This window comes from Ranitomeya imitator, chromosome 9 (assembly GCF_032444005.1).
Source record: "Ranitomeya imitator isolate aRanImi1 chromosome 9, aRanImi1.pri, whole genome shotgun sequence".
NCBI classification, from domain to species: domain Eukaryota; kingdom Metazoa; phylum Chordata; class Amphibia; order Anura; family Dendrobatidae; genus Ranitomeya; species Ranitomeya imitator.
Genome location: NC_091290.1, coordinates 49,697,091 through 49,721,205, shown reverse-complemented (window position 1 = coordinate 49,721,205; position 24,115 = coordinate 49,697,091). Strand labels below are relative to the sequence as shown.

At 38.5% G+C, this 24,115-nt stretch overlaps 1 protein-coding gene across 1 annotated transcript in view; it reads left to right on the top strand.

Annotated features, from left to right (window-relative positions):
• LOC138648609 (mucin-5AC-like) overlaps window positions 1-24,115 on the top strand; it is an 80,531-nt gene that overhangs the window by 47,818 nt on the left and 8,598 nt on the right. The window contains exons 34-36 of the mRNA XM_069738396.1: window positions 7,885-12,984; window positions 16,368-18,533; window positions 21,742-23,619. Coding sequence (XP_069594497.1) covers window positions 7,885-12,984; window positions 16,368-18,533; window positions 21,742-23,619 — 9,144 coding nt within the window. The remainder of the gene's footprint in view (window positions 1-7,884; window positions 12,985-16,367; window positions 18,534-21,741; window positions 23,620-24,115) is intronic.

Here is a 24,115-nt window from a genome sequence, read left to right as displayed (position 1 = left end):
CACGTTTAGGACCTTTGAAAGAAGGACCAATGAAGAGCTGCAGTGCCTGAGCATGTGACCCCAGACCTCCACTGAGAGATCTTGTCCTGGGCATGCTCAGAGTGCAAAGCAGGATTTAGTCCTAGCACCTACAAGGACCAAAGCTGCAGTATCTGATCATGTGACCCTCGATCTCCACTGAGAGATCTTACTCTGGGCATGCTCAGAATGTGAAAAGCAGGACTTAGCCCCAGAAGCGTCCGCTCGCCGCTGCCCAGCACTGACTTCAATGGCAGAAGCAGGAAATGCTGCAGTAACTCTTAGCACAGAGTCAGACTGAGCGAGACGCTGGGATTGACATCTCCACTGAGCAGGCTCTGCTGTGGCAGGAGAAGAATGGGAGACTGCAGCGGAGATGGCCCGAGATTCCCCCTGTGCAGAGGCAGGAACTTGACCCCTAACATTACCCCCCCCCTAGGGCCCCCCTCCTTGGGCCTCGCTACGTTCGAAGGCAGCAATGAGCTGCGGAGCCCAAATTTGCTCAGCAGGCTCCCAGGACCTGTCATCAGGACCATAACCCTTTTAGTCCACCAAATAACATTTTTTGCCACGTACCACCTTGCACCCCAAAATAGCGTTTACCTCGAAATCGTCCGCAGACAAACCCGATGTCCCAGCAGATGACTTGGAAAACCGGGACATATATACGGGTTTCAAGAGGGACACATGATAGGTGTTGGTGATACCCAGGCGTGGCGGAAGGGCCAAGCGATAGACCACAGGATTAACCTGTTCGAGGACCTTAAAGGGGCCCAAGTAGCGAGGAGCAAACTTAGTGGACTCAACTCGCAGCCTGATGTTACGGGTGGAGAGCCACAATAAGTCGCCAGGAGCAAAGGTCGGAGTGGGGCGCCGATGTGCATCGGCGGAGGACCTCATTATGTCCTTGGAGGCCCGAATGGCATTCTGAGTGCGGTCCCAAATATCCCGTGCCTCCACAGCCCAGTCTGCCACCCTGAAGTCGGTGGAAGACACGGGCATAGGCACAGGTACCCGCGGATGCTGACCATTGTTGAGGAGGAATGGGGTTTGTCCAGTGGAGTCAGCTACGGCGTTGTTCAGTGCAATCTCTGCCCACGATAGCAAGGATGCCCAGTCATCCTGCCTGGCTGAAACAAAATGTCGCAGGTATGTGACCAAGGTCTGGTTGGCCCTCTCTACCAACCCATTCGTCTCGGGATGATATGCGGAAGAGAGATTTAACTCAATGCTGAGAAGACGACAAAGCTCTCTCCAGAACCGAGACACAAACTGGGGACCCCAGTCACTGACAATTTTGTCTGGCATACCATGTAGGCGGAAGATGTGTTTTATGAACAACGCTGCCAAGGCCCGTGCAGAAGGTAACCGTGGTAGCGGCACCAAATGCACCATTTTTGAGAAATGATCGGTGATGACCCAAATGATGGTACAGCCGCGAGACTTGGGTAAACCCACAACAAAGTCCATCCCGACCATCTCCCAGGGCCTATCTGCCACCGGCAAGGGATAGAGTAACCCAGCTGGCCTTTGATGAGGAGATTTATTTTTGGCGCAGGAGACACATGCCTGAATATAATCTCTGACATCCCAGACCATATGTGGCCACCAGTACGTCCTCGCCAGCAGCTCAGATGTCCTCTTTGTCCCAAAGTGTCCACCCACCCTGGACGAATGAGCCCAAGAGAGAACCTCCGGTCGCAAATTAATGAGCACAAAATTCTTGCCCAGAGGCACAGACTCTAACAAAACCGGCGCTACGGTTCTCAGGCTCTCTGAAGGGACAATAAGCCAAGGCTCCCCCTCCTCCTCCTCAGATGACACAACAGAGCGAGAGAGAGCGTCAGCACAAATGTTCTTCTCCCCAGCGAGATAATGAAGGGTGAAGTGGAACTGGGAGAAGAACAAGGACCATCTGACCTGGCTAGAATTTAGCCGCTGGGCTGTTTGCAGATATAACAAATTTTTGTGGTCCGTGAAGACTTGAAAGAGAAAACGAGTCCCCTCCAAGAGATGTCTCCATTCCGAGAAAGCCAGCTTCATTGCTAGCAACTCCCTGTCCCCAATGGAATAATTCCTCTCCGCAGGTGTGAAGGTCTTGGAGAAGAAGAAGCACGGATGCTTCCAACCTTGAGCATCCTTTTGGAAGAGGACTGCTCCTGCACCAACGGAAGAGGCATCCACCTCCATTATGAACGGCTTATCTAAATCGGGACAATGTAGGATGGGAGCGCTAGCAAAACGGGACTTAATAGAAGAAAAGGCCCTGGAGACCTCTTCAGACCACAATTTGGGATTTGCTCCCTTCTTGGTGAGGGCTACCAAGGGAGCTACCAAAGTTGAGAAGTGAGGAATGAACTGGCGGTAATAATTAATGTACCCCATAAAGCGCTGCACCGCTTTAAGAGAATGGGGTTCTTGCCAGTCCATCACAGCCTGTAGTTTGGCAGGATCCATAGCCAATCCCTGGGCGGAGATGATATAGCCCAGGAAAGGTAAAGACTCCTGCTCAAACATACACTTCTCCAACTTTGCATAGAGAGAATTTACCCGTAAGAGGTCGAAGACTGCCAACATCTCTCCGGTGGGAGTCAATATCTGGAGAAAAGATGAGAATATCATCCAGATAGACTACAACCAAGGTGGAAAGCATATCCCGGAAGATGTCGTTGACAAAGTCTTGTAAAACGGCTGTGGCATTACAGAGCCCGAAGGGCATCACCAGATACTCATAGTGCCCATCTCTGGTGTTAAACGCCGTCTTCCATTCGTCCCCCTCACGGTTGCGAATCAGGTTATAAGCACCCCGCAGATCTAATTTGGTAAATACCTTAGCTCCCCTTAGCCTATCAAAAAGCTCAGAAATCAGGGGCAGCGGGTACTTATTCTTAACGTTGATGGCGTTAAGACCCCTGTAATCTATGCAAGGACGTAATTTTCCATTCTTCTTCTGCACAAAGAAGAACCCTGCCCCTGCTGGTGACACTGACTTCCTAATGAACCCTCTTGCCAAATTCTCCTGGCTGTATTGGGACATTGCCTCCGTTTCCGGAAGAGAGAGGGGATAGACACATCCCCGAGGAGGTTCTGCTCCAGGCAAGAGATCTATAGGACAGTCATAGGGGCGGTGAGGCGGAAGGGTCTCCGCAGCCTTTTTGGAGAAGACGTCTGCATAGGACCAATAGTATTTGGGAAGAGAAGAGAGATCTGCGGGTATCTCAGTGGTGGAAACCTGAATGCACTCTTTCACACATCTGCCCTTACAGGATTCACACCAACCCAATATCCTCCCAGAGGACCACTCAATATGTGGGGAGTGGAAATGGAGCCAGGGTATTCCCAGCAGAATCTCATCCATTCCCTCGGGAAGGACAAGAAGGGAAATTATCTCCTGGTGGGATGGGGACATAGCTAACGTGAAAGGGACAGTCTGGTGTGTGATCTGAGATGGAAGTGTTGACCCATTCACTACTCTAACAGTCACCGGTTTGGTGAGCATCACCAGAGGTATTGCATGGCGCAGAGCAAAAGCCGAGGACATGAAATTCCCCTCTGCTCCGGAGTCCACACAAAGCTTGACTGTTAGAAAGTAAGAGCCTAATATGATTGTCCCCTTGAAGGACAGCTTGGAGGAAAATGCCGCTGTGTCTAGAGAACCTCTTCCAACGGTTACTAGACACGATCGTTTACCCAACTGCCGTGGATATTTATTGGCATAATGTCCCTCTTGCTGGCAATTTCTGCAAACCACGGGTACTCGAGTGGTCCGAGACTTAGGTCCCGCTCGAGAAACCTCCATGGCCTCATGGGAGTCGGAAACCTCTGCCTACACTGGGCCCGCTCCAACCTCTGCTCATTAAAATGGAGGTCGATGCGGGTAGATATAAATATAAGCTCCTCCAGTGTGGCGGCAATCTCCCTGGTGGCCAAGGCGTCCTTCACATGGTCTGCCAGTCCTCTCCAGAACACCAGAATAAGGACTTTATCCGGCCACTCCAGCTCCGAGACCAGAGTCCGGAATTTGACGGCGAACTGGCTGACCATGGACGAACCCTGGGTTGTTGCCAACAATTGGAGCGCGGTATCGTGGGTGACACGAGGTCCCAAAAAGACCTGTTTCAGAGCATCCAGGAAGAGAGGAGCACTCTGCACCACACGATCATTGCGCTCCCATAGCGGCGTTGCCCACTCCAACGCCCTGCCCGACAATAGGGATAAAATAAATCCCACTTTCACCCGTTCCGTAGGAAAACGTGCAGGCAGAAGCTCAAGATGTATGGAGCACTGACTCACGAATCCCCGGCAGTGCTTACTGTCACTAGCAAACTTGTCTGGAAGCGGGAGACGGGATAAAGTCAGAGCAGGGGTGGCAGAGGACAAACCGGCTGCAGCTACACTTGCAGCCTGAACAGCGACTGCGGTAACATCCACAGCTGAGGTTGTGCGCTCGAGAGCCGCCAACCTACCCTCCAGCTGCTGGACGTACCACTGTAAACGCTGATCGTCCGCCATATACTAGCCAGGAGCACAAGCTTACTGCCAAGCTGATAGCAGTCAGTGGTTATGCAACATGCAATCTCCTCACTGGAGAAGCCGGTATTCTAGGGGCTTATTTCAGCCGGGTCCCTGAATACACACATACAATCTCCTCACCGGAGGTGCCGGTATTCTAGGGGCTTATTTCAGCCGGGTCCCTGAACACACTGATACATAACCACACTGGCGCAAAGCACATATATGAATTGACACTAGCGCATGGCCGTGCGGCCATGTGAGCCTTAAATAGATGCAGCACGTTTAGGACCTTTGAAAGAAGGACCAATGGAGAGCTGCAGTACCTGAGCATGTGACCCCAGACCTCCACTGAGAGATCTTGCCCTAGGCATGCTCAGAGTGCAAAGCAGGATTTAGTCCTAGCACCTACAAGGACCTTAGCTGCAGTATCTGATCATGTGACCCTCGATCTCCACTGAGAGATCTTACTCTGGCATGCTCAGAATGTGAAAAGCAGGACTTAGCCCCAGAAGCGTCCGCTCGCCACTGCCCAGCACTGACTTCAATGGCAGAAACAGGAAATGCAGCAGTAACTCTTAGCACAGAGTCAGACTGAGCAAGACGCTGGGATCAATGTCTCCACTGAGCAGGCTTCACTGCAGCAGGAGAAGAATGGGAGACCGCAGTGGAGATGGCCCGAGATTCCCCCTGTCCAGAGACAGGAACTCGACCCCTAACACTTATGGATGTAAGATACAATGGTAAGAGTTTAGGACTCTTTTGTCATATCGATCAAATATATTAGTTGATGGATATAATACCATCTATATGTATGTAAGATATGTATATAAGACACGATTTTTAGACATTATTAGTATTCTCCTTACAATGACCAAGCTTACTATTATATGGGCTTTTTATGACTAATTTGGCATCTCATATTGTATCTACATGACACTTTGCCTTTATTATTTGGTAAGAACTCCTTGTTTATATTCGATAGGTACTTTTTTTTACAGATATAAATATTTCTGATATTTTATTGACACACGAGTGTTCATTTCATTTAAAACCACATCTCACAAGTCCATATTGTAACGTAAAGAGTAACTGTTGTTATAATTTTTATCTTGTAAATCAAAAGAACACATGAAAATAAGCAACTTTTTAATATATTGTATCAGAAAAATCTGCTTCTTTATCCTCCTAGACTGATCTTTCAGTCTCAAAATTCTCATCTCATAGGGGAAATCTGAATTTTGTGAAGATAGATTTTCCCAGTACTGAAATGGAGATGACAGGTATGCCTGATGAAATTTCATGAAGACTGGAGGGGGAGAAGAGGCAGGAGGGGCTCTGCATTTAGCTCCATCCTTCAATTCCCACCCATCTACATGGAGTTTCATAAGTTGTAACTGTCTTCTCCTAGCTCAACAATGTAATAATGAATGTTCATTGAATGCAGAATTTACCTGAGAATTAAACATTCTAAGAATGAGTAATCAGTCCTGGAGGAGAAAGAAACAGATTTTTGCTGTAAAATATATAACAAAGTTGTTAATTTTGTTGTGTACTATTGCTTTATGAAATACCAATTAAAATTACATTTACTTTTTATATCAGTGTGGGTCATGTGTGTCCTTGATCAGGATGAATTTTTATCTACTACCAGCAATAAAAATTCCTATTGAATCACAGCAATTAGGGATCTAAAAATCCTTGAGAAATTTACACATAAAAATACAATGACAAACTGTTAAAGGTGACATGTCAGGCAATGCATACTGCTCAAACCATGGGAAGCAGAAATCACAGCCTGGTATATAATTTTCTGAAATACTCTCATGGTTCAAAGATAAATTTGAATAATAATTTGGAAGATCCAGCTGGATACCATAGCCAAGAACAGTCTGGCTCGCTATCAGTTGGCTCCTCCCAGTGAGGCTAAAGTTGATTGACAGGTCTCTCGCTTGAGTCTACATAGTTAAAGACCTGTCAATCAGCAACAAAGGAGCTATAGAGAGACTGTCGGGGGCTATACTGGACCAATGTGGATCTTTAAAATATATACTAAACTCCTAAAATCATGCAGCCAGATTCTGATTCATGTTGCCTGAGGTTTGGGTAGCATGAATTGCCTGGTAAGTTTTCTTTAATAATAACAATTAGCATGTGGGTATAGCATCATTGTGCCTGCTAAAATAAGTAAATAAAAAAATTAACATTTCTCTTTCAAATATACAATAATTATAGACTTCACCCATCAATTTATTAAATTAGTTTGACTAAAATATAAAAATAAAAAATAACAGAAATTAACTGTCTTACATTACAAACATTATATAATTGCACAGCACAAAATTAAAACAATTCTGAATTAATGGCATGATATCACATCATGTTTCACAAGTGTCAGAGAAGTTAAATGAAATATACACAGAGCACATGATTTGGGGTCAAAGGAGCAATAATCTAAAATATATTGGGAAACTAAATATTCAAATATCTTCCAACTATTTATTATCAAGGATTATGTTACATTTAGCGGCCTGTAGTTGACAACGTAGTCATTTAGAAAGGAATATAATAGAATTAGGATCGTAAATCCTATGGCTTGGTGACAAAGAAAAGCTCTAAAAATGTTGTGAAGATCGGGGCTATTTTCACAAGTGGCAAAATTTGGCCACAATTCCATTACAAGTTAGAAATCCAAGTCATCATCTGTTACATGCAGATTTCTTAAGGATTTCATCCACATGCATTTCAAATCAACGTAAAGAGTGAAATCCTCACTAACATTATACACCATAATAAACAAGCTACAATTTCAAAATACTTAGCAAGCTGAATTTTGAGTAGATTTCATTTTCTAATTGTAAAAAAAATTTGAAACTCCAATTTATTTGCATTATACTGTAAATTGCTACATATTTGAGGAACTAAATTCAGAAATGGTGAGATGCAAGGAGGGGAGAGGGATGAAGGCGCTTAACATGCTGACAAAGTGTAGCTTTAAATTTGGACCACAGTTCCTCGTGAGGGTGCCGTTTCCACTGGTGATCATAGGAAGGTAGACGAAAAAATGGGGAAAGATTCCGACACAACCATCCAGGGATAAAAAAAATCCTTTATTCAAGCGTAGTTAAAACATTAAAAGGAAATGCCTTGGACCTCGCCTTTTAATGTTTTAACTACGTTTGAATAAAGAATCCATTTTATCCCTGGATGGTTGTGCCAGAATTTTTCCCCATTTTTTAATCTAAATTCAGAAATATTAATGTACAGCAATTCCTAAATGTTAACTCTAAAAATGGCTGAAAAAATAAAGAATTAGTCACTAAGATATGTTTTTTATTAATCTTGTCATTGCAGTATGCACAGACACTGGAGGATGCACGTGGTCAGACTGGTATGATGTATATTATCCTGCTTATGGCAGTGAAAACGGAGATTTTGAAACCTTCGACAACATAAGAAAAAAAGGATTTAACATTTGTGATACACCACAAAATGTTGAGTGCAGAGCAAAAGCTTTTCCAGATAATTCCCTAGCAGACCTTGGTCAACAGGTCACATGCAGCAAATCTGTGGGTCTCATTTGTCGTAACAGTCAACAACAATTTCCAGGATTATGCTACAATTATCAAATCAGAATACAATGTTGCTCTACATCTTCAATACCTAATTGTGAAACAGTACCAACACCATCAACTACGATTGAAACATCTACACCTACCTCTACTACTGCAACATCAACAAAAACAAGTACAGAAACAATTACTCCAACTCCATCGACAACCTCATCCCAGACAACTTCAAGCACACCAAGTACTACTGTAACGGAGACAACACGCAGTGTTCCACATTCAACAACATCTACAACTGGAACAACAACCATATCCACTTCAACAACATCAACAGAGACAACTCTGACAACTACTCCTGTTTCTACAAGTACTAGTAAAACTACAGCTTCAACAACACCAATCACTCTATCATCCACTAGTGTTTCCACACCTCACACAGTATCTTCAATCTCCACAACACCAAGTTTAACAACCACTTCCATTTCATCAACAACACCAATCACTCAGTCCTCCACTAGTGTTTCCACTACTTCTTCTACTACTTGTCCTTATGCATATTCCATGAAATGCTATTGGTCATCGTTGATGATAGATAATGATACACCAACAAACCCAGGTAATGAAGGAGAAATATATCCATCAAGAGATCATTCCAGTGAAGAAAATGGCATATTTTCAAAAGGCCTCTCTAAAGAAAAAGATGGTCAATCTGCACAAAAAGGTTCTAGTGAAAAAGTTAGAAAGCCTCAGAAAGGATATTTCAATGAACTATTCAAAAAGATTTTCAAAGGTTTCTCAAGTGAAGAAGATGTCGGCCATAATATTGGTGGGGAAGATTCTAAACAACAAGACAACAAGCCCAGTAAAGGATATTTCAATGATTTGTTCAAAAAATTCTTTAAAGCTTCTTCCAGTGAAGAAGAGCAAAGCCTTGATTTTGGAAGACAAGATTCTAAAGAAAAAGTCAGCGAAACAGATAAAGTATTTTTAAATGAAATAGTCAACAAAGTGTTCAAAGATTTTTCGAGTAAGGAAGATATACCTTCAGACGGTTTCTCTGCTGATGATCTTGATAGCTCAGAATTGTTAAAGTTTGCTACTTATGAAATATGTTCAACGCAAGAAATGGCCAGTGATGTTAAGTGTGAAGTAAGACCCGAATTGAAAAACATAGTAAGTGATGTACTATCACCGTGTACCAGGGACACAAGCATTGCTTGTCTTCTGGCCAAACAGGGAGGAATTGATGCACCAGTATGTGACAAATATATAATAAGGGTGCAGTGCTGCTCTAAAATCTGTGGTGAAACAACATCAACACCCGCATCATCTTCAAGCAAAATATCTACAAGTTTTGTCTCAACAACAAGTATTGTACATTCAAGTTCCACAACGAACATTACACCTACAACGACACCACCTACCGCAACATCAACTGAAACAACAACCGGCTCTCTCTCAACTACAACACCTCACACAGTATCTTCAATATCCACAACACCAAGTATAACAACCACTTCCATTTCATCAACAACATTAACAGAGACAACTACTCCTGTTTCTACAACGACAAGTACTAGTAAATCTACAGTTTCAACAACACCAATCACTCAGTCATCCACTAGTGTTTCCACTACTTCTTCTACTACTTGTCCTTATGCATATTCCATGAAATGCTATTGGTCATCGTTGATGATAGATGATGATACACCAACAAACCCAGGTAAAGAAGGAGAAATATATTCATCAGGAGATCATTCCAGTGAAGAAAATGGCATATTTTCAAAAGGCCTCTCTAAAGAAAAAGATGGTCAATCTGCACAAAAAGGTTCTAGTGAAAAAGTTAGAAAGCCTCAGAAAGGATATTTCAATGAACTATTCAAAAAGATTTTCAAAGGTTTCTCAAGTGAAGAAGATGTCAGCCATAACACTGGTGGGAAAGATTCTAAACAACAAGACAGCAAGCCCAGTAAAGGATATTTCAATGATTTGTTCAAAAAATTCTTTAAAGCTTCTTCCAGTGAAGAAGAGCAAAGCCATGATTTTGGAAGACAAGATTCTAAAGAAAAAGTCAGTGAAACAGATAAAGTATTTTTAAATGAAATAGTCAACAAAGTGTTCAAAGATTTTTCGAGTAAGGAAGATATACCTTCAGACGTTTTCTCTGCTGATGATCTTGATAGCTCAGAATTGTTAAAGTTTGCTACTTATGAAATATGTTCAACGCAAGAAATGGCCAGTGATGTTAAGTGTGAAGTAAGACCCGAATTGAAAAACATAGTAAGTGATGTACTATCACCATGTACCAGGGACACAAGCATTGCTTGTCTTCTGGCCAAACAGGGAGGAATTGATGCACCAGTATGTGACAAATATAGAATAAGGGTGCAGTGCTGCTCTAAAATCTGTGGTGAAACAACATCAACACCCGCATCATCTTCAAGCAAAATATCTACAAGTTTTGTCTCAACAACAAGTATTGTACATTCAAGTTCCACAACGAACATTACACCTACAACGACACCACCTACCGCAACATCAACTGAAACAACAACCGGCTCTCTCTCAACTACAACACCTCACACAGTATCTTCAATATCCACAACACCAAGTATAACAACCACTTCCATTTCATCAACAACATTAACAGAGACAACTACTCCTGTTTCTACAACGACAAGTACTAGTAAAACTACAGTTTCAACAACACCAATCACTCAGTCATCCACTAGTGTTTCCACTACTTCTTCTACTACTTGTCCTTATGCATATTCCATGAAATGCTATTGGTCATCGTTGATGATAGATGATGATACACCAACAAACCCAGGTAAAGAAGGAGAAATATATCCATCAGGAGATCTTTCCAGTGAAGAAAATGGCATATTTTCAAAAGGCCTCTCTAAAGAAAAAGATGGTCAATCTGCACAAAAAGGTTCTAGTGAAAAAGTTAGAAAGCCTCAGAAAGGATATTTCAATGAACTATTCAAAAAGATTTTTAAAGCTTTCTCAAGTGAAGAAGATGTCGGCCATAACATTGGTGGGAAAGATTCTAAACAACAAGACAGCAAGCCCAGTAAAGAATATTTCAATGATTTGTTCAAAAAATTCTTTAAAGCTTCTTCCAGTGCAGAAGAGCAAAGCCATGATTTTGGAAGACAAGATTCTAAAGAAAAAGTCAGCGAAACAGATAAAATATTTTTAAATGAAATAGTCAACAAAGTGTTCAAAGATTTTTCGAGTAAGGAAGATATACCTTCAGACATTTTCTCTGCTGATGATCTTGATAGCTCAGAATTGTTAAAGTTTGCTACTTATGAAATATGTTCAACGCAAGAAATGGCCAGTGATGTTAAGTGTGAAGTAAGACCCGAATTGAAAAACATAGTAAGTGATGTACTATCACCATGTACCAGGGACACAAGCATTGCTTGTCTTCTGGCCAAACAGGGAGGAATTGATGCACCAGTATGTGACAAATATATAATAAGGGTGCAGTGCTGCTCTAAAATCTGTGGTGAAACAACATCAACACCCACATCATCTTCAAGCAAAATATCTACAAGTTTTGTCTCAACAACAAGTATTGTACATTCAAGTTCCACAACGAACATTACACCTACAACGACACCACCTACCGCAACATCAACTGAAACAACAACCGGCTCTCTCTCAACTACAACACCTCACACAGTATCTTCAATATCCACAACACCAAGTATAACAACCACTTCCATTTCATCAACAACATTAACAGAGACAACTACTCCTGTTTCTACAACTACAAGTACTAGTAAAACTACAGTTTCAACAACACCAATCACTCAGTCATCCACTAGTGTTTCCACTACTTCTTCTACTACTTGTCCTTATGCATATTCCATGAAATGCTATTGGTCATCGTTGATGATAGATGATGATACACCAACAAACCCAGGTAATGAAGGAGAAATATATCCATCAACAGATGATTCCAGCGAAGAAAATGGTATATTTTCAAAAGGCTTCTCTAAAGAAAAAGATGGTCAATCTGCACAAAAAGGTTCTAATGAAAAAGTTAGAAAGCCTCAGAAAGGATATTTCAATGAACTATTCAAAAAGATTTTCAAAGGTTTCTCAAGTGAAGAAGATGTCAGCCATAACATTGGTGGGAAAGATTCTAAACAACAAGACAGCAAGCCCAGTAAAGGATATTTCAATGATTTGTTCAAAAAATTCTTTAAAGCTTCTTCCAGTGAAGAAGAGCAAAGCCATGATTTTGGAAGACAAGATTCTAAAGAAAAAGTCAGCGAAACAGATAAAGTATTTTTAAATGAAATAGTCAACAAAGTGTTCAAAGATTATTCGAGTAACGAAGATATACCTTCAGACGTTTTCTCTGCTGATGATCTTGATAGCTCAGAATTGTTAAAGTTTGCTACTTATGAAATATGTTCAACGCAAGAAATGGCCAGTGATGTTAAGTGTGAAGTAAGACCAGAATTGAAAAACATTGCAAGCGATGTACTATCACAGTGTACCAGAGGCACAAGCATTGCTTGTCTTCTGGCCAAACAGGGAGGAATTGATGCACCACTATGTGACAAATATATAATAAGGGTGCAGTGCTGCTCTAAAATCTGTGGGGAAACAACATCAACACCCGCATCATCTTCAAGCAAAATATCTACAAGCTCTGTCTCAACATCGTCACATATTGTAACATCAACATCAAGTCCATCACCTCCATCATCCACAATAGGAACATCTATAGTATCATCAACAACACAATCAACAACACCAGAAACATCAACGAAGTCAACAACGACGACAGGAACACCAACAACAAGAACACCAATAACTTTTACAACTACCACCCCTACCACCATAAGAACTAGTACTAAAGGTAAGATTGCTTTTAATGTTAGTATCATTAAGATTTCCTGTGTCAGTAAATTCTGTTGATGTACTCTTGATCTACATTCTTTTTAAATTTGTTTTTTTTTTACATTGCATATCTTCTCCTGTTGTGCTTGTGTGAGATAATTATAGGTGGGAATTAGTACATGAACTTGAGTTAGCTGCTTTAACATAAGAGGGTGATCCATTAGACAGAGCCGTGAGGAAGTTTCAAAACCAATAAAAAAAAGTGAACATTATGAAGAGAAAACTAAATTTTTTAACTGTAAAGGAAAGTGTGGTGAAATATTTGGAAGAATAATATCAGCATTACTAATTGGTTGATTTTAATATTCTTTATTATTATTTATCTATATACTAACACTTACAGAGATGAGCTTTATATTGGATGGCTAAAAACATCCTTTTTACAATACATTAAAAATTAAAATACAAAATCATATGTATATATAAATAGGCGGGCAAAACAAATATGGGGAAAAGGGTGGGTATAACTGGGTAAAATCTTGTGCAATTCACTGCTATGGCTAGTAATCCTCTGTTAGGTATTGGGAGATATATAAGAGTTCATACCATATAATGATGTCAAAGTGTCACTTGGACAAAGGTTTCCACAATGAAACGGGCTTCGGGTGTAATGAGTCTTTGGCTTCTTGAATGATTGGTCATGTTACCTTAAATCTAATGTATCTGCTTTTATTATAATGTTTCATGTGTCCTTTTTTTGGTTCAATACCCCCATATGGATGTAAGATACAATTGTAAGAGTTTAGGACTCTTTTGTCATATCGATCAAATATATTAGTATGCGGATATAATACCATCTATATGTATGTAAGATATGTATACAAGACACAATTTTTAGACATTATTAGGATTCTCCTTGCAATGACCAAGCTTACTATTATATGGGCTTTTTATGACTAATTTGGCATCTCATTTTCTATCTACATGACACGTTGCCTTTATTATTTGGTAAGAACTCCTTGTTTTTATTCGATAGGTACTTTTTTTTACAGATATAAATATTTCTGATATTTTATTAACACACGAGTGTTCATTTAATTTAAAACCACATCTCACAAGTCCATACTGTAACGTAAAAGTAACTGTTGTTATAATTTTTATCTTGTAAATCAATAGAACACATGAAAATGAGCAACTTTTTAGTATATCATATCAGAAAAATCTGATTCTTTATCCTCCTAGACTGATCTTTCAGTCTCCAAATTCTCATTTCATAGGGGAAATCTGAATTTTGTGAAGATAGATTTTCCCAGTACTGAAATGGAGATGACAGGTATGCCTGATGAAATTTCATGAAGACTGGAGGGGGAGAAGAGGCAGGAGGGGCTCTGCATTTAGCTCCATCCTTCAATTCCCGCCATCTACATGGAGTTTCATAAGTTGTAACTGTCTTCTCCTAGCTCAGCAATGTAAAAATTAATGTTCATTGAATGCAGAATTTACCTGAGCATTAAACATTTTAAGAATGAATAATCAGTCATGGAGGAGAAAAAAACTGATTTTGGTTGTAAAATATATAACAAAGTTGTTAATTTTGTTGTGTCCTATTGCTTTCTGAAATACCAATAAAAATTACATTTACTTTTTATATCAGTTTTGGTCATTTGTGTCCATCACGTGATCAGGATGAATTTTTATCTACTGCCAGCAATAAAAATTTCTATTGAATCACAGCAATCAGGCATCTTAAAATCCTTGAGAAATTTACACGTAAAAATACAATGACAAACTGTTAAACGCGACTTGTCAGGCAATGCATGCTGCTGAAACCGCGGGAAGCAGAAATCACAGCCTGGTATATAATTTTCTGAAATACTCTCATGGTTCAAAGATAAATTTGAATAATAATTTGGAAGATCCAGCTGGATACCATAGCCAAGAACAGTCTGGCTCGCTATCAGTTGGCTCCTCCCAGTGAGGCTAAAGTTGATTGACAGGTCTATCGCTTGAGTCTACATAGTTAAAGACCTGTCAATCAGCAACAAAGGAGCTATAGAGAGAAACTGTCCGGGCTGCACTGGACCAATGTGGATCTTCAAAGTATATACTAACTCCTAAAATCATGCAGCCAGATTCTGATTCATGTTGCCTGAGGTTTGGGTAGCATTAATTGCCTGGTAAGTTTTCTTTAATAATAACAATTAGCATGTGGGTATAGCATCATTGTGCCTGCTAAAATAAGTAAATAAAAAAAATTAACCTTTTTCTTTCAAATATACAATAATTATAGACTTTACCCATCAATTTATTAAGTTAGTTTAACTAAAATATAAAAATGACGGAAATAAACTGTCTTACATTACAAACATTATATAATTACACAGCACAAAATTGAAACAATTCTGAATTAATGGCATGATATCACATCATGTTTCACAAGTATTAGAGAAATTAACTGAAATATACACAGAGCACATGATTTGGGGTCAAAGGAGCAATAATCTAAAATATATTGGGAAACTAAATATTCAAATATCTTCCAACTATTTACTATCAAGGAGTAAGTTACATTTAGCGGCCTGTAGTTGACAACGTAGTCATTTAGAAAGGAATATAATAGAATTAGGTCGTAAATCCAATGGCTTGGTGACAAAGAAATGCTCTAAAAATGTTGTGAAGATCGGGGCTATTTTCACAAGTGGCAAAATTTGGCCACAATTCCATTACAAGTTAGAAATCCAAGTCATCATCTGTTACATGCAGTTCTGTTAAGGATTTCATCCAAATGTATTTCAAAACAATGTAAAGAGTGAAATCCTCACTAAAATTATACACAATAATAATCAAGGTACAATTTCAAAATACTTAGCAAGCTGAATTTTGAGTAGATTTCATTTTCTAATTGTAAATAAAATTTGAAACTCCAATTTATTTGCATTATACTGTGAGTTGCTGCATATTTTAGGAACTAAATTCAGAAATGGTGAGATGCAAGGAGGGGAGCGGGACGAAGGAGCTTACCACGCTGACAGTATGTAGTTTGAAATTTGAACCAGTGTTCCTCGTGAGGGTGCCGTTTCCACTGGTGATCATTGGAACGTAGATGAAAAAATGGGGAAAGATTCCAACACAACCATTCAGGGATAAATGGATTCTTTATTCAAGCGTAGTTAAAACATTAAAAGGAAAGGTCTCATACCTCGCCTTTTAATGTTTTAACTACGTTTGAATAAAGAATCCATTTTATCCCTGGATGGTTGTGCCGGAATCTTTCCCTTTTATTCGTTTAAACTCAGAAATATTAATGTACAGCAATTCCTTAATGTTAAATCTGAAAACGGCTGAAAAATACAGAATTAGCCACTAAGATATATGTTTTTTTTATTAATCTTTTCATTGCAGTATGCACAGATACTGGAGGATGCACGTGGTCAGACTGGTATGATGTATATTATCCTGCTTATGGCAGTCAAAATGGAGATTTTGAAACCTTCGACAACATAAGAAAAAAAGGATTTAACATTTGTGATGCACCACAAAATGTCGAGTGCAGAGCAAAAGCTTTTCCTGATAATTCTCTAGCAGACCTTGGTCAGCAGGTCACATGCAGCAAATCTGTGGGTCTTATTTGTCGTAACAGTGAACAACAATTTCCAGGATTATGTTACAATTATCAAATCAGAATACAATGTTGCTCTACATCTTCAATACCTGATTGTGAAACAGTACCAACACCATCAACTACGATTGAAACATCTACACCTACCTCTACTTCATCCCAGACAACTTCAAGCACACCAAGTACTACTGTAACGAAAACAACACACAGTGTTCCACCTTCAACAACATCTACATCTGGAACAACAACCATATCCACTTCAACAACATCAACAGAGACAACTCTGACACCTACTCCTGTTTCTACAAGTACTAGTAAAACTACAGTTTCAACAACACCAATCACTCAGTCCTCCACTAGTGTTTCCACTACTTCTTCTACCCCAACATCAACTAAAATAACAACCAGCTCTCTCTCAACTACAACACCTCACACAGTATCTTCAATCTCCACAACACCAAGTATAACCACCACTTCCGCTTCATCAACAACATTAACAAAGACAACTACTCCTGTTCCTACAACTACAAGTACTAGTAAATCTACAGTTTTAACAACACCAATCACTCAGTCATCCACTAGTTTTTCCACTACTTCTTCTACAACTTGTCCATATGCATATTCCATGAAATGCTATTGGTCGTCGTGGATGGTAGATAATGATACACCAACAAGCACAGGTAAAGATGGAGAAACATATCCATCAAGAGATCATTCCAGTGAAGAAAATGGCATATTCTCAAAAGGCTTCTCTAAAGAAAAAGATGGTCACTCTGCACAAAAAAGTTCAAATGAAAAAGTTAGAAAACCTCAGAAAGGATATTTCAATAAACTATTCAAAAAGATTTTCAAAGGTTTCTCAAATAAAGAAGATTTTGGCCAAAACACTGGTAGGAAAGATTCTAAACAGCAAGACAGCAAGCCCAGTAAAGGATATTTTAAAGATTTATTCAAAAAATTCTTTAAAGCTTCATCAAGTGAAGAAAAGCCAAGCCATGACTTTGGAAGACAAGATTCTAAAGAAAAAGTCAGCGAAACAGATAAAGTATTTTTAAATGAAATAGTCAACAAAGTGTTCAAAGATTTTTCAAGTAAGGAAGATATACCTTCAGATGTCTTCTTTGGTGATGATCTTGATAGCTCAGAACTGTTAAACTTTGCTACTTATGAAATATGTTCAACGCAAGAAATGGCCAGTAATATTGAGTGTGAAGTAAGACCAGAGTTGAAAAACATAGTAAATGATGTACTATCACCGTGTACCAGGGACACAAGCATTGCTTGTCTTCTGGCCAAACAGGGAGGAATTGATGCACCAGTATGTGACAAATATAGAATAAGGGTGCAGTGCTGCTCTAAAATCTGTGGTGAAACAACACCACTCACATCATCTTCAAGCAAAACATCTACACCCTCTGTCTCAGCAACAACGCCTCCTATTGTGCACTCAAGTTCCACAATGAGCATTACAACTACAACCACTCCACCTACCACAACATCAACTAAAACATCATCCAGCTCTATTTCAACTACAACACCTCTGACAATATATTCAAGCTCCACAACACCAAGTATAACAACCACTTCACCTTCATCTACATCAACAAAGACAACTACTCCTGTTTCTACAACCACAAGTACTAGTAAAACTACAGTTTCAACAACACCAATAACTCAGTCGTATTCATCAACACCACTCACATCATCTTCAATCAAAACATCTACAAGCTCTGTCTCAACAACATCTCATATTGTAATATCAACATCAAGTCCATCACCTCCATCATCCACCAAAGGAACATCTATAATGTCATCAACAACACAATCAACAACACCAGAAACATCAACATCAACAAAGTCAACAACAACGACGACAGGAACACCAACAACAAAAACACCAATAACTTTTACAACTACCACCCCTACCACCATAAGAACTAGTACTAAAGGTAAGATTGCTTTTAATATTTGCATAATTAGGATTTCCTGTGTCAGTTAATTCTGTTGATTTACTCTGGATAAACATTATCTTTAAATTTGTCTTTTTCACATTGTATATCTTCTCCTGTTGTGCATGTGTGAGATAATCATAGGTGGGAATTAGTACATGAACTTGAGTTAGCTGCTTTAACATAAGAGGGTGATCCATTAGACAGAGCTGTGAGGCATTTTCAAAACTATTTAAAAAAATGTGAACATTATGAAGAGAAAACTAAATTATTTAACTGTAACTGAAAGTGTGGTGTAATATTTGTAAGAACAATATCAACATTATTAATTGGTTGATTTTAATATTTTTTATTATTATTTATCTATATACTAACACTTACAGAGATGAGCTTTTTTTGGAAGGCTAAAACCTTCCTTTTTACAATACATTAAAAAATAGAATACAAAATGATATGTATATATAAATGGCGATACAAATATGGGAAAAAAGATGAGCTTTATATTGGATGGCTAAAAACATCCTTCTTACAATACATTAAAAATTAGAATACAAAATCATATGTATATATAAATGGGCGGCGAAACAAATATGGGGAAAATGGTGGGTATAACTGGGTAAAATCTTGGGCAGTTCACTACTATGTCTCATAATCCTCTGTTAGGTATTAGGAGATATATAAGAGTTCATACCATATAATAAAGTCAAGGTATCACTTGGACGAAGGTTTCCACAGCGAAACGGCCTTCGGGTGTAATGAGTCTTTGGCTTCTTGAACGATTGGTCATGTTACCTTTACCATTAGATCTAATGTGTCTGCTTTTGTTATGTTTCATGTGTCCTTTTTTGGATTAATACAGACATATGGATGTAAGATACAAGTGTAAGAGTTTAGGACTCTTGTCATATCTATCAAATATATTAGTATATGGATATAATAACATCTATATGTATGTAAAATATGTATATAAGACACAATTTTTAGACATTATTAAGATTCTCCTTACAATGACCAAGCTCACTATTATATTTACTTTTTTCTGACTAATTTGGCATGACATTTTGTGTCTACATGACAAATTGTCTTTATCATATGGTATGAACTCCTTGTTTTTATTTAATAGGTACTTTTTTAACAGATATAAATATTTCTGATATTTTATTGACACATAAGTGTTCATCTAATTAAAAACCACATCTCACAAGTCCATACTGTAACGTAAAGAGTAACTGTTGTTATAATTTTTATCTTGTAAATCAATAGAACACATGAAAATAAGCAACTTTTTAATATATCGTATCAGAACAATCTGCTTCTTTATCCTCCTAGACTGATCTTTCAGTCTCAAAATTCTCTATTCATAGGGAAAATCTGTATTTTGTGAAGATAGATTTTCCCAGTACTGAAATCGAGATGACAGTTATGCCTGATGATATCTCATGAAGACTGGAGGGGGAGAAGAGGCAGGAGGGGCTCTGCATTTAGCTCCACCCTTCAATTCCCGCCATCTACATGGAGTTTCATAAGTTGTAACTGTCATCTCCTAGCTCAACAATGTAAAAATTAATGTTCATTGAGTGGGAAAGATATATATCTTGGTACCGTGTTAGCCAGGCGATAGAAAAATATTAAGAATTGAGAGTCCTCAGTGGTTGATACCTTTTAGTGGCTAACAGAAGAGTTGGTAACAAATTCCAAGCTTTCGAGACTACACAGGTCCTGATGAAGGGACCTGAGTAGTCTCGAAAGCTTGCAATTTGTTATCATCTTTTCAGTTAGCCATTAAAAAGGTATCAACCACTGAGGACTCCCAATTCTAAATATTGTTCATTGAACGCAGATTTTACCTGAGAATTAAAAAATTTAGAGAATGAATGATCAGTCCTGGCAGAGGGAGAAACAGATTTCTGTCATAAAAAATATAACAAGTTGCTAATTTTTCTGTGTACTATTGCTTTATGAAATACCAATTAAAATGACACTGACTTTTTATATTAGTTTGGATCATGTGTGCCAATCACGTGATCAGGATAAATTTTGATCTACTACCAGCAATAAAAATTCTTATTGAATCACAGCAAACAGAGATGTTAAAATTCTTGAGACATTTACACATAAAAAGGCAATGTCAACCTGTTAAAGGTGACCTTTCAGGTGATTCAAGCTGCTCAAACTGGTGGAAGCAGAAATCAGAGCCAGGTATATAATTCTCTTAAATATTCTGGTGGTTTAAAGAAAGTTTTGAATAATAATTTTGAAGATCTAGCCAGATGTCATTATCAAGAACAGTCTGGCTCGCTATCAGTTTGCTCCTCCAAGGGCTGATAAAGTTGATTGACAGGTCTATCCCTTGAGTTTACATACTTAAAGACCTGTCAATCAGTGACAATGGAGCTAGAGAGATACTGTCGGAGCTGCACTGGACCAGTCTGGATCTTCAAAGTATATACTAACTTCTAAAATCGTGCAGCCAGATTCTGATTCATATTGGCTGAGGTTTGGATAGCATTAATTGCCAGATAGGTTTTCATTAATATTAACAATTAGCATGTGGGTATAGCATGATGTTGCCTGCTAAAACAAGTAAACCAACAATGCTTGAGCATTTCTCTTTCAAATATACAATAACTATAGACTTCACCCATCAATTTATTAAGTTAGTTTAACTAAAAAAAGGAAACAAATAAACTGTCTTGCATTACAAACCGTTGACAATGTAGTCATTTAGAAAACAAATGAACATAATTGTATTAGGATCATAAATACTATGACCTAGTGACAAAGAAATGCTCGAAAAATGTTGTGAAGATCAGGGCTATTTTCACAAGTGGCAAAATTTTGCCACAATTCCATTACAACTTCAAAATCCAAGTCATCATCTGTTACATGCAGATTTGTTAAGGATTTCATCCAAATGCATTTCAAAACAATGCAAAGAGTAAAATCCTCACTAAAATTATACACAAGAATAAACAAGCTACAATTTCAAAATAACTAGCAAGCTGAATTTTGAGTAGATTTTATTTCCTAATTGTAAATTAAGCTAGAAAAAGTGTTTATTTCCATTATACTGTAGATTGCTGCATATTTGAGGAAATAAATTCAGAAATATTAATGTACAGCAATTCCTAAATTCTAAATCTGAAAATGGCTGAAAAATACAGAATTAGTCACTAAGAAATGTTTTTTATTAATCTTTTCATTGCAGTATGCACAGATACTGGAGGATGCACGTGGTCAGACTGGTATGATGTATATTATCCTGCTTATGGCAGTCAAAATGGAGATTTTGAAACCTTCGACAACATAAGAAAAAAAGGATTTAACATTTGTGATGCACCACAAAATGTCGAGTGCAGAGCAAAAGCTTTTCCTGATAATTCTCTAGCAGACCTTGGTCAGAAGGTCACATGCAGCAAATCTGTGGGTCTTATTTGTCGTAACAGTGAACAACAATTTCCAGGATTATGTTACAATTATCAAATCAGAATACAATGTTGCTCTACATCTTCAGTACCTGATTGTGAAACAGTACCAACACCATCAACTACGATTGAAACATCTACACCTACCTCTACTTCATCCCAGACAACTTCAAGCACACCAAGTACTACTGTAACGAAAACAACACACAGTGTTCCACCTTCAACAACATCTACATCTGGAACAACAACCATATCCACTTCAACAACATCAACAGAGACAACTCTGACACCTACTCCTGTTTCTACAAGTACTAGTAAAACTACAGTTTCAACAACACCAATCACTCAGTCCTCCACTAGTGTTTCCACTACTTCTTCTACCCCAACATCAACTAAAATAACAACCAGCTCTCTCTTAACTACAACACCTCACACAGTATCTTCAATCTCCACAACACCAAGTATAACCACCACTTCCACTTCATCAACAACATTAACAAAGACAACTACTCCTGTTCCTACAACTACAAGTACTAGTAAATCTACAGTTTTAACAACACCAATCACTCAGTCCTCCACTAGTGTTTCCACTACTTCTTCTACAACTTGTCCTTATGCATATTCCATGAAATGCTATTGGTCGTCGTGGATGGTATATGATGATACACCAACAAACCCAGGTAAAGAAGGAGAAATATATCCAACAAGAGATGGAAATGAAAATGCTAGAAAGCCTCAGAAAGGATTCTTTACTGATATATTCAAAAAGATTTTCAAAGGTTTCTCTAGTGAAAAAGATGTAGACCATAACACTGGAAGGAAAGATTCTAAACAACAAGACAACAAGCCCAGTAAAGGATATTTCAATAGTTTCTTCAAAAAATTCTTCAAAACTTCTTCCAGTGAAGAAGAGCAAAGTCATGACATTGGAAGACAAGATTCTAAAGAAAAAGTCAGCAAAACAGATAAAGTATTTTTAAATGAAATAGTCAACAAAGTGTTTAAAAATTTTTCAAGGAAGGAAGATATACCTTCAGATGTCTTGTCTGGTGACCTTGATAGCTCAGAAGTGTTAAAGTTTGCTACCTATGAAATATGTTCAACGCAAGAAATGGGCAGTGATATTGAGTGTGAAGTGAGACCAGAGTTGAAAAACAAAGTAAGCGATGTAGTATCTCCGTGTACCAGGGACACAAGCATTGCTTGTCTTCTGGCCAAACAGGGAGGAATTGATGCACCAGTATGTGACAATTATAGAATAAGGGTGCAGTGCTGCTCTAAAATCTGTGGTGAAACCACAACACCACTCACATCATCTTCAATCAAAACATCTACACCCTCTGTCTCAACAACAACCCCTCCAAGCAGCACAACTGTTTCTAAGTCAACAACAAGTTCAACATCTCATTCTACCACATTAACTACTCTTACATCAAGTACCACATATACTATTACATCTACTTCTGGAACAACCACTTCTCCAGTTACTACAGCATATTTTACCACATCATCAACATCATCTACTTCTTCAACTACTCCTTTATCTACAATTGTTTCATCTTCTACCAGTACGAAGATTACATCAGGACCTAGTTCAACACTTTCTCAGACGACACCATACGTTTGTTTCTGTCAAGTGAATAAATCACTATTTTCACCTGGTAAGTGTTTATATAGTTACATATATTTATATTTTATTAGTGTTATATTATCATGATTGTATTATTTGATTTATCGGTTTCTTAACAGGCCAGTTTTCATTTTTTTCTCCTTTCTTGTTTTTTCCTTTTTGTCTAAAAAACAAATGTTTCTCTTTGTTGTCGACAAAGTCGTATGAGGTTTTGTTTGTGTCAGGACAAGTTTTAATCTTTCATGACACCATTCACTTAACTATAAAATTTACTGAAAATGTTTGTAAAAATTACAAGTGCAGTGAAATTGTGAACAATTACATCTCCAACATTATTTTTATATTGTATTTTAGCCCCTTCACTCCCGGGCCATTTTTCATTTTTTTCGGTTTTGTTTTTCGCCCACCTTCTTCCCAGAGACATACATTTTTCTGTTCAATATGGCCTTGTGAGGGGCTTTTTTTGCAAAACTTGTGTACTATTGAGCAACACCATTGATTTCACCATATTGTGTAACAGAAAATGT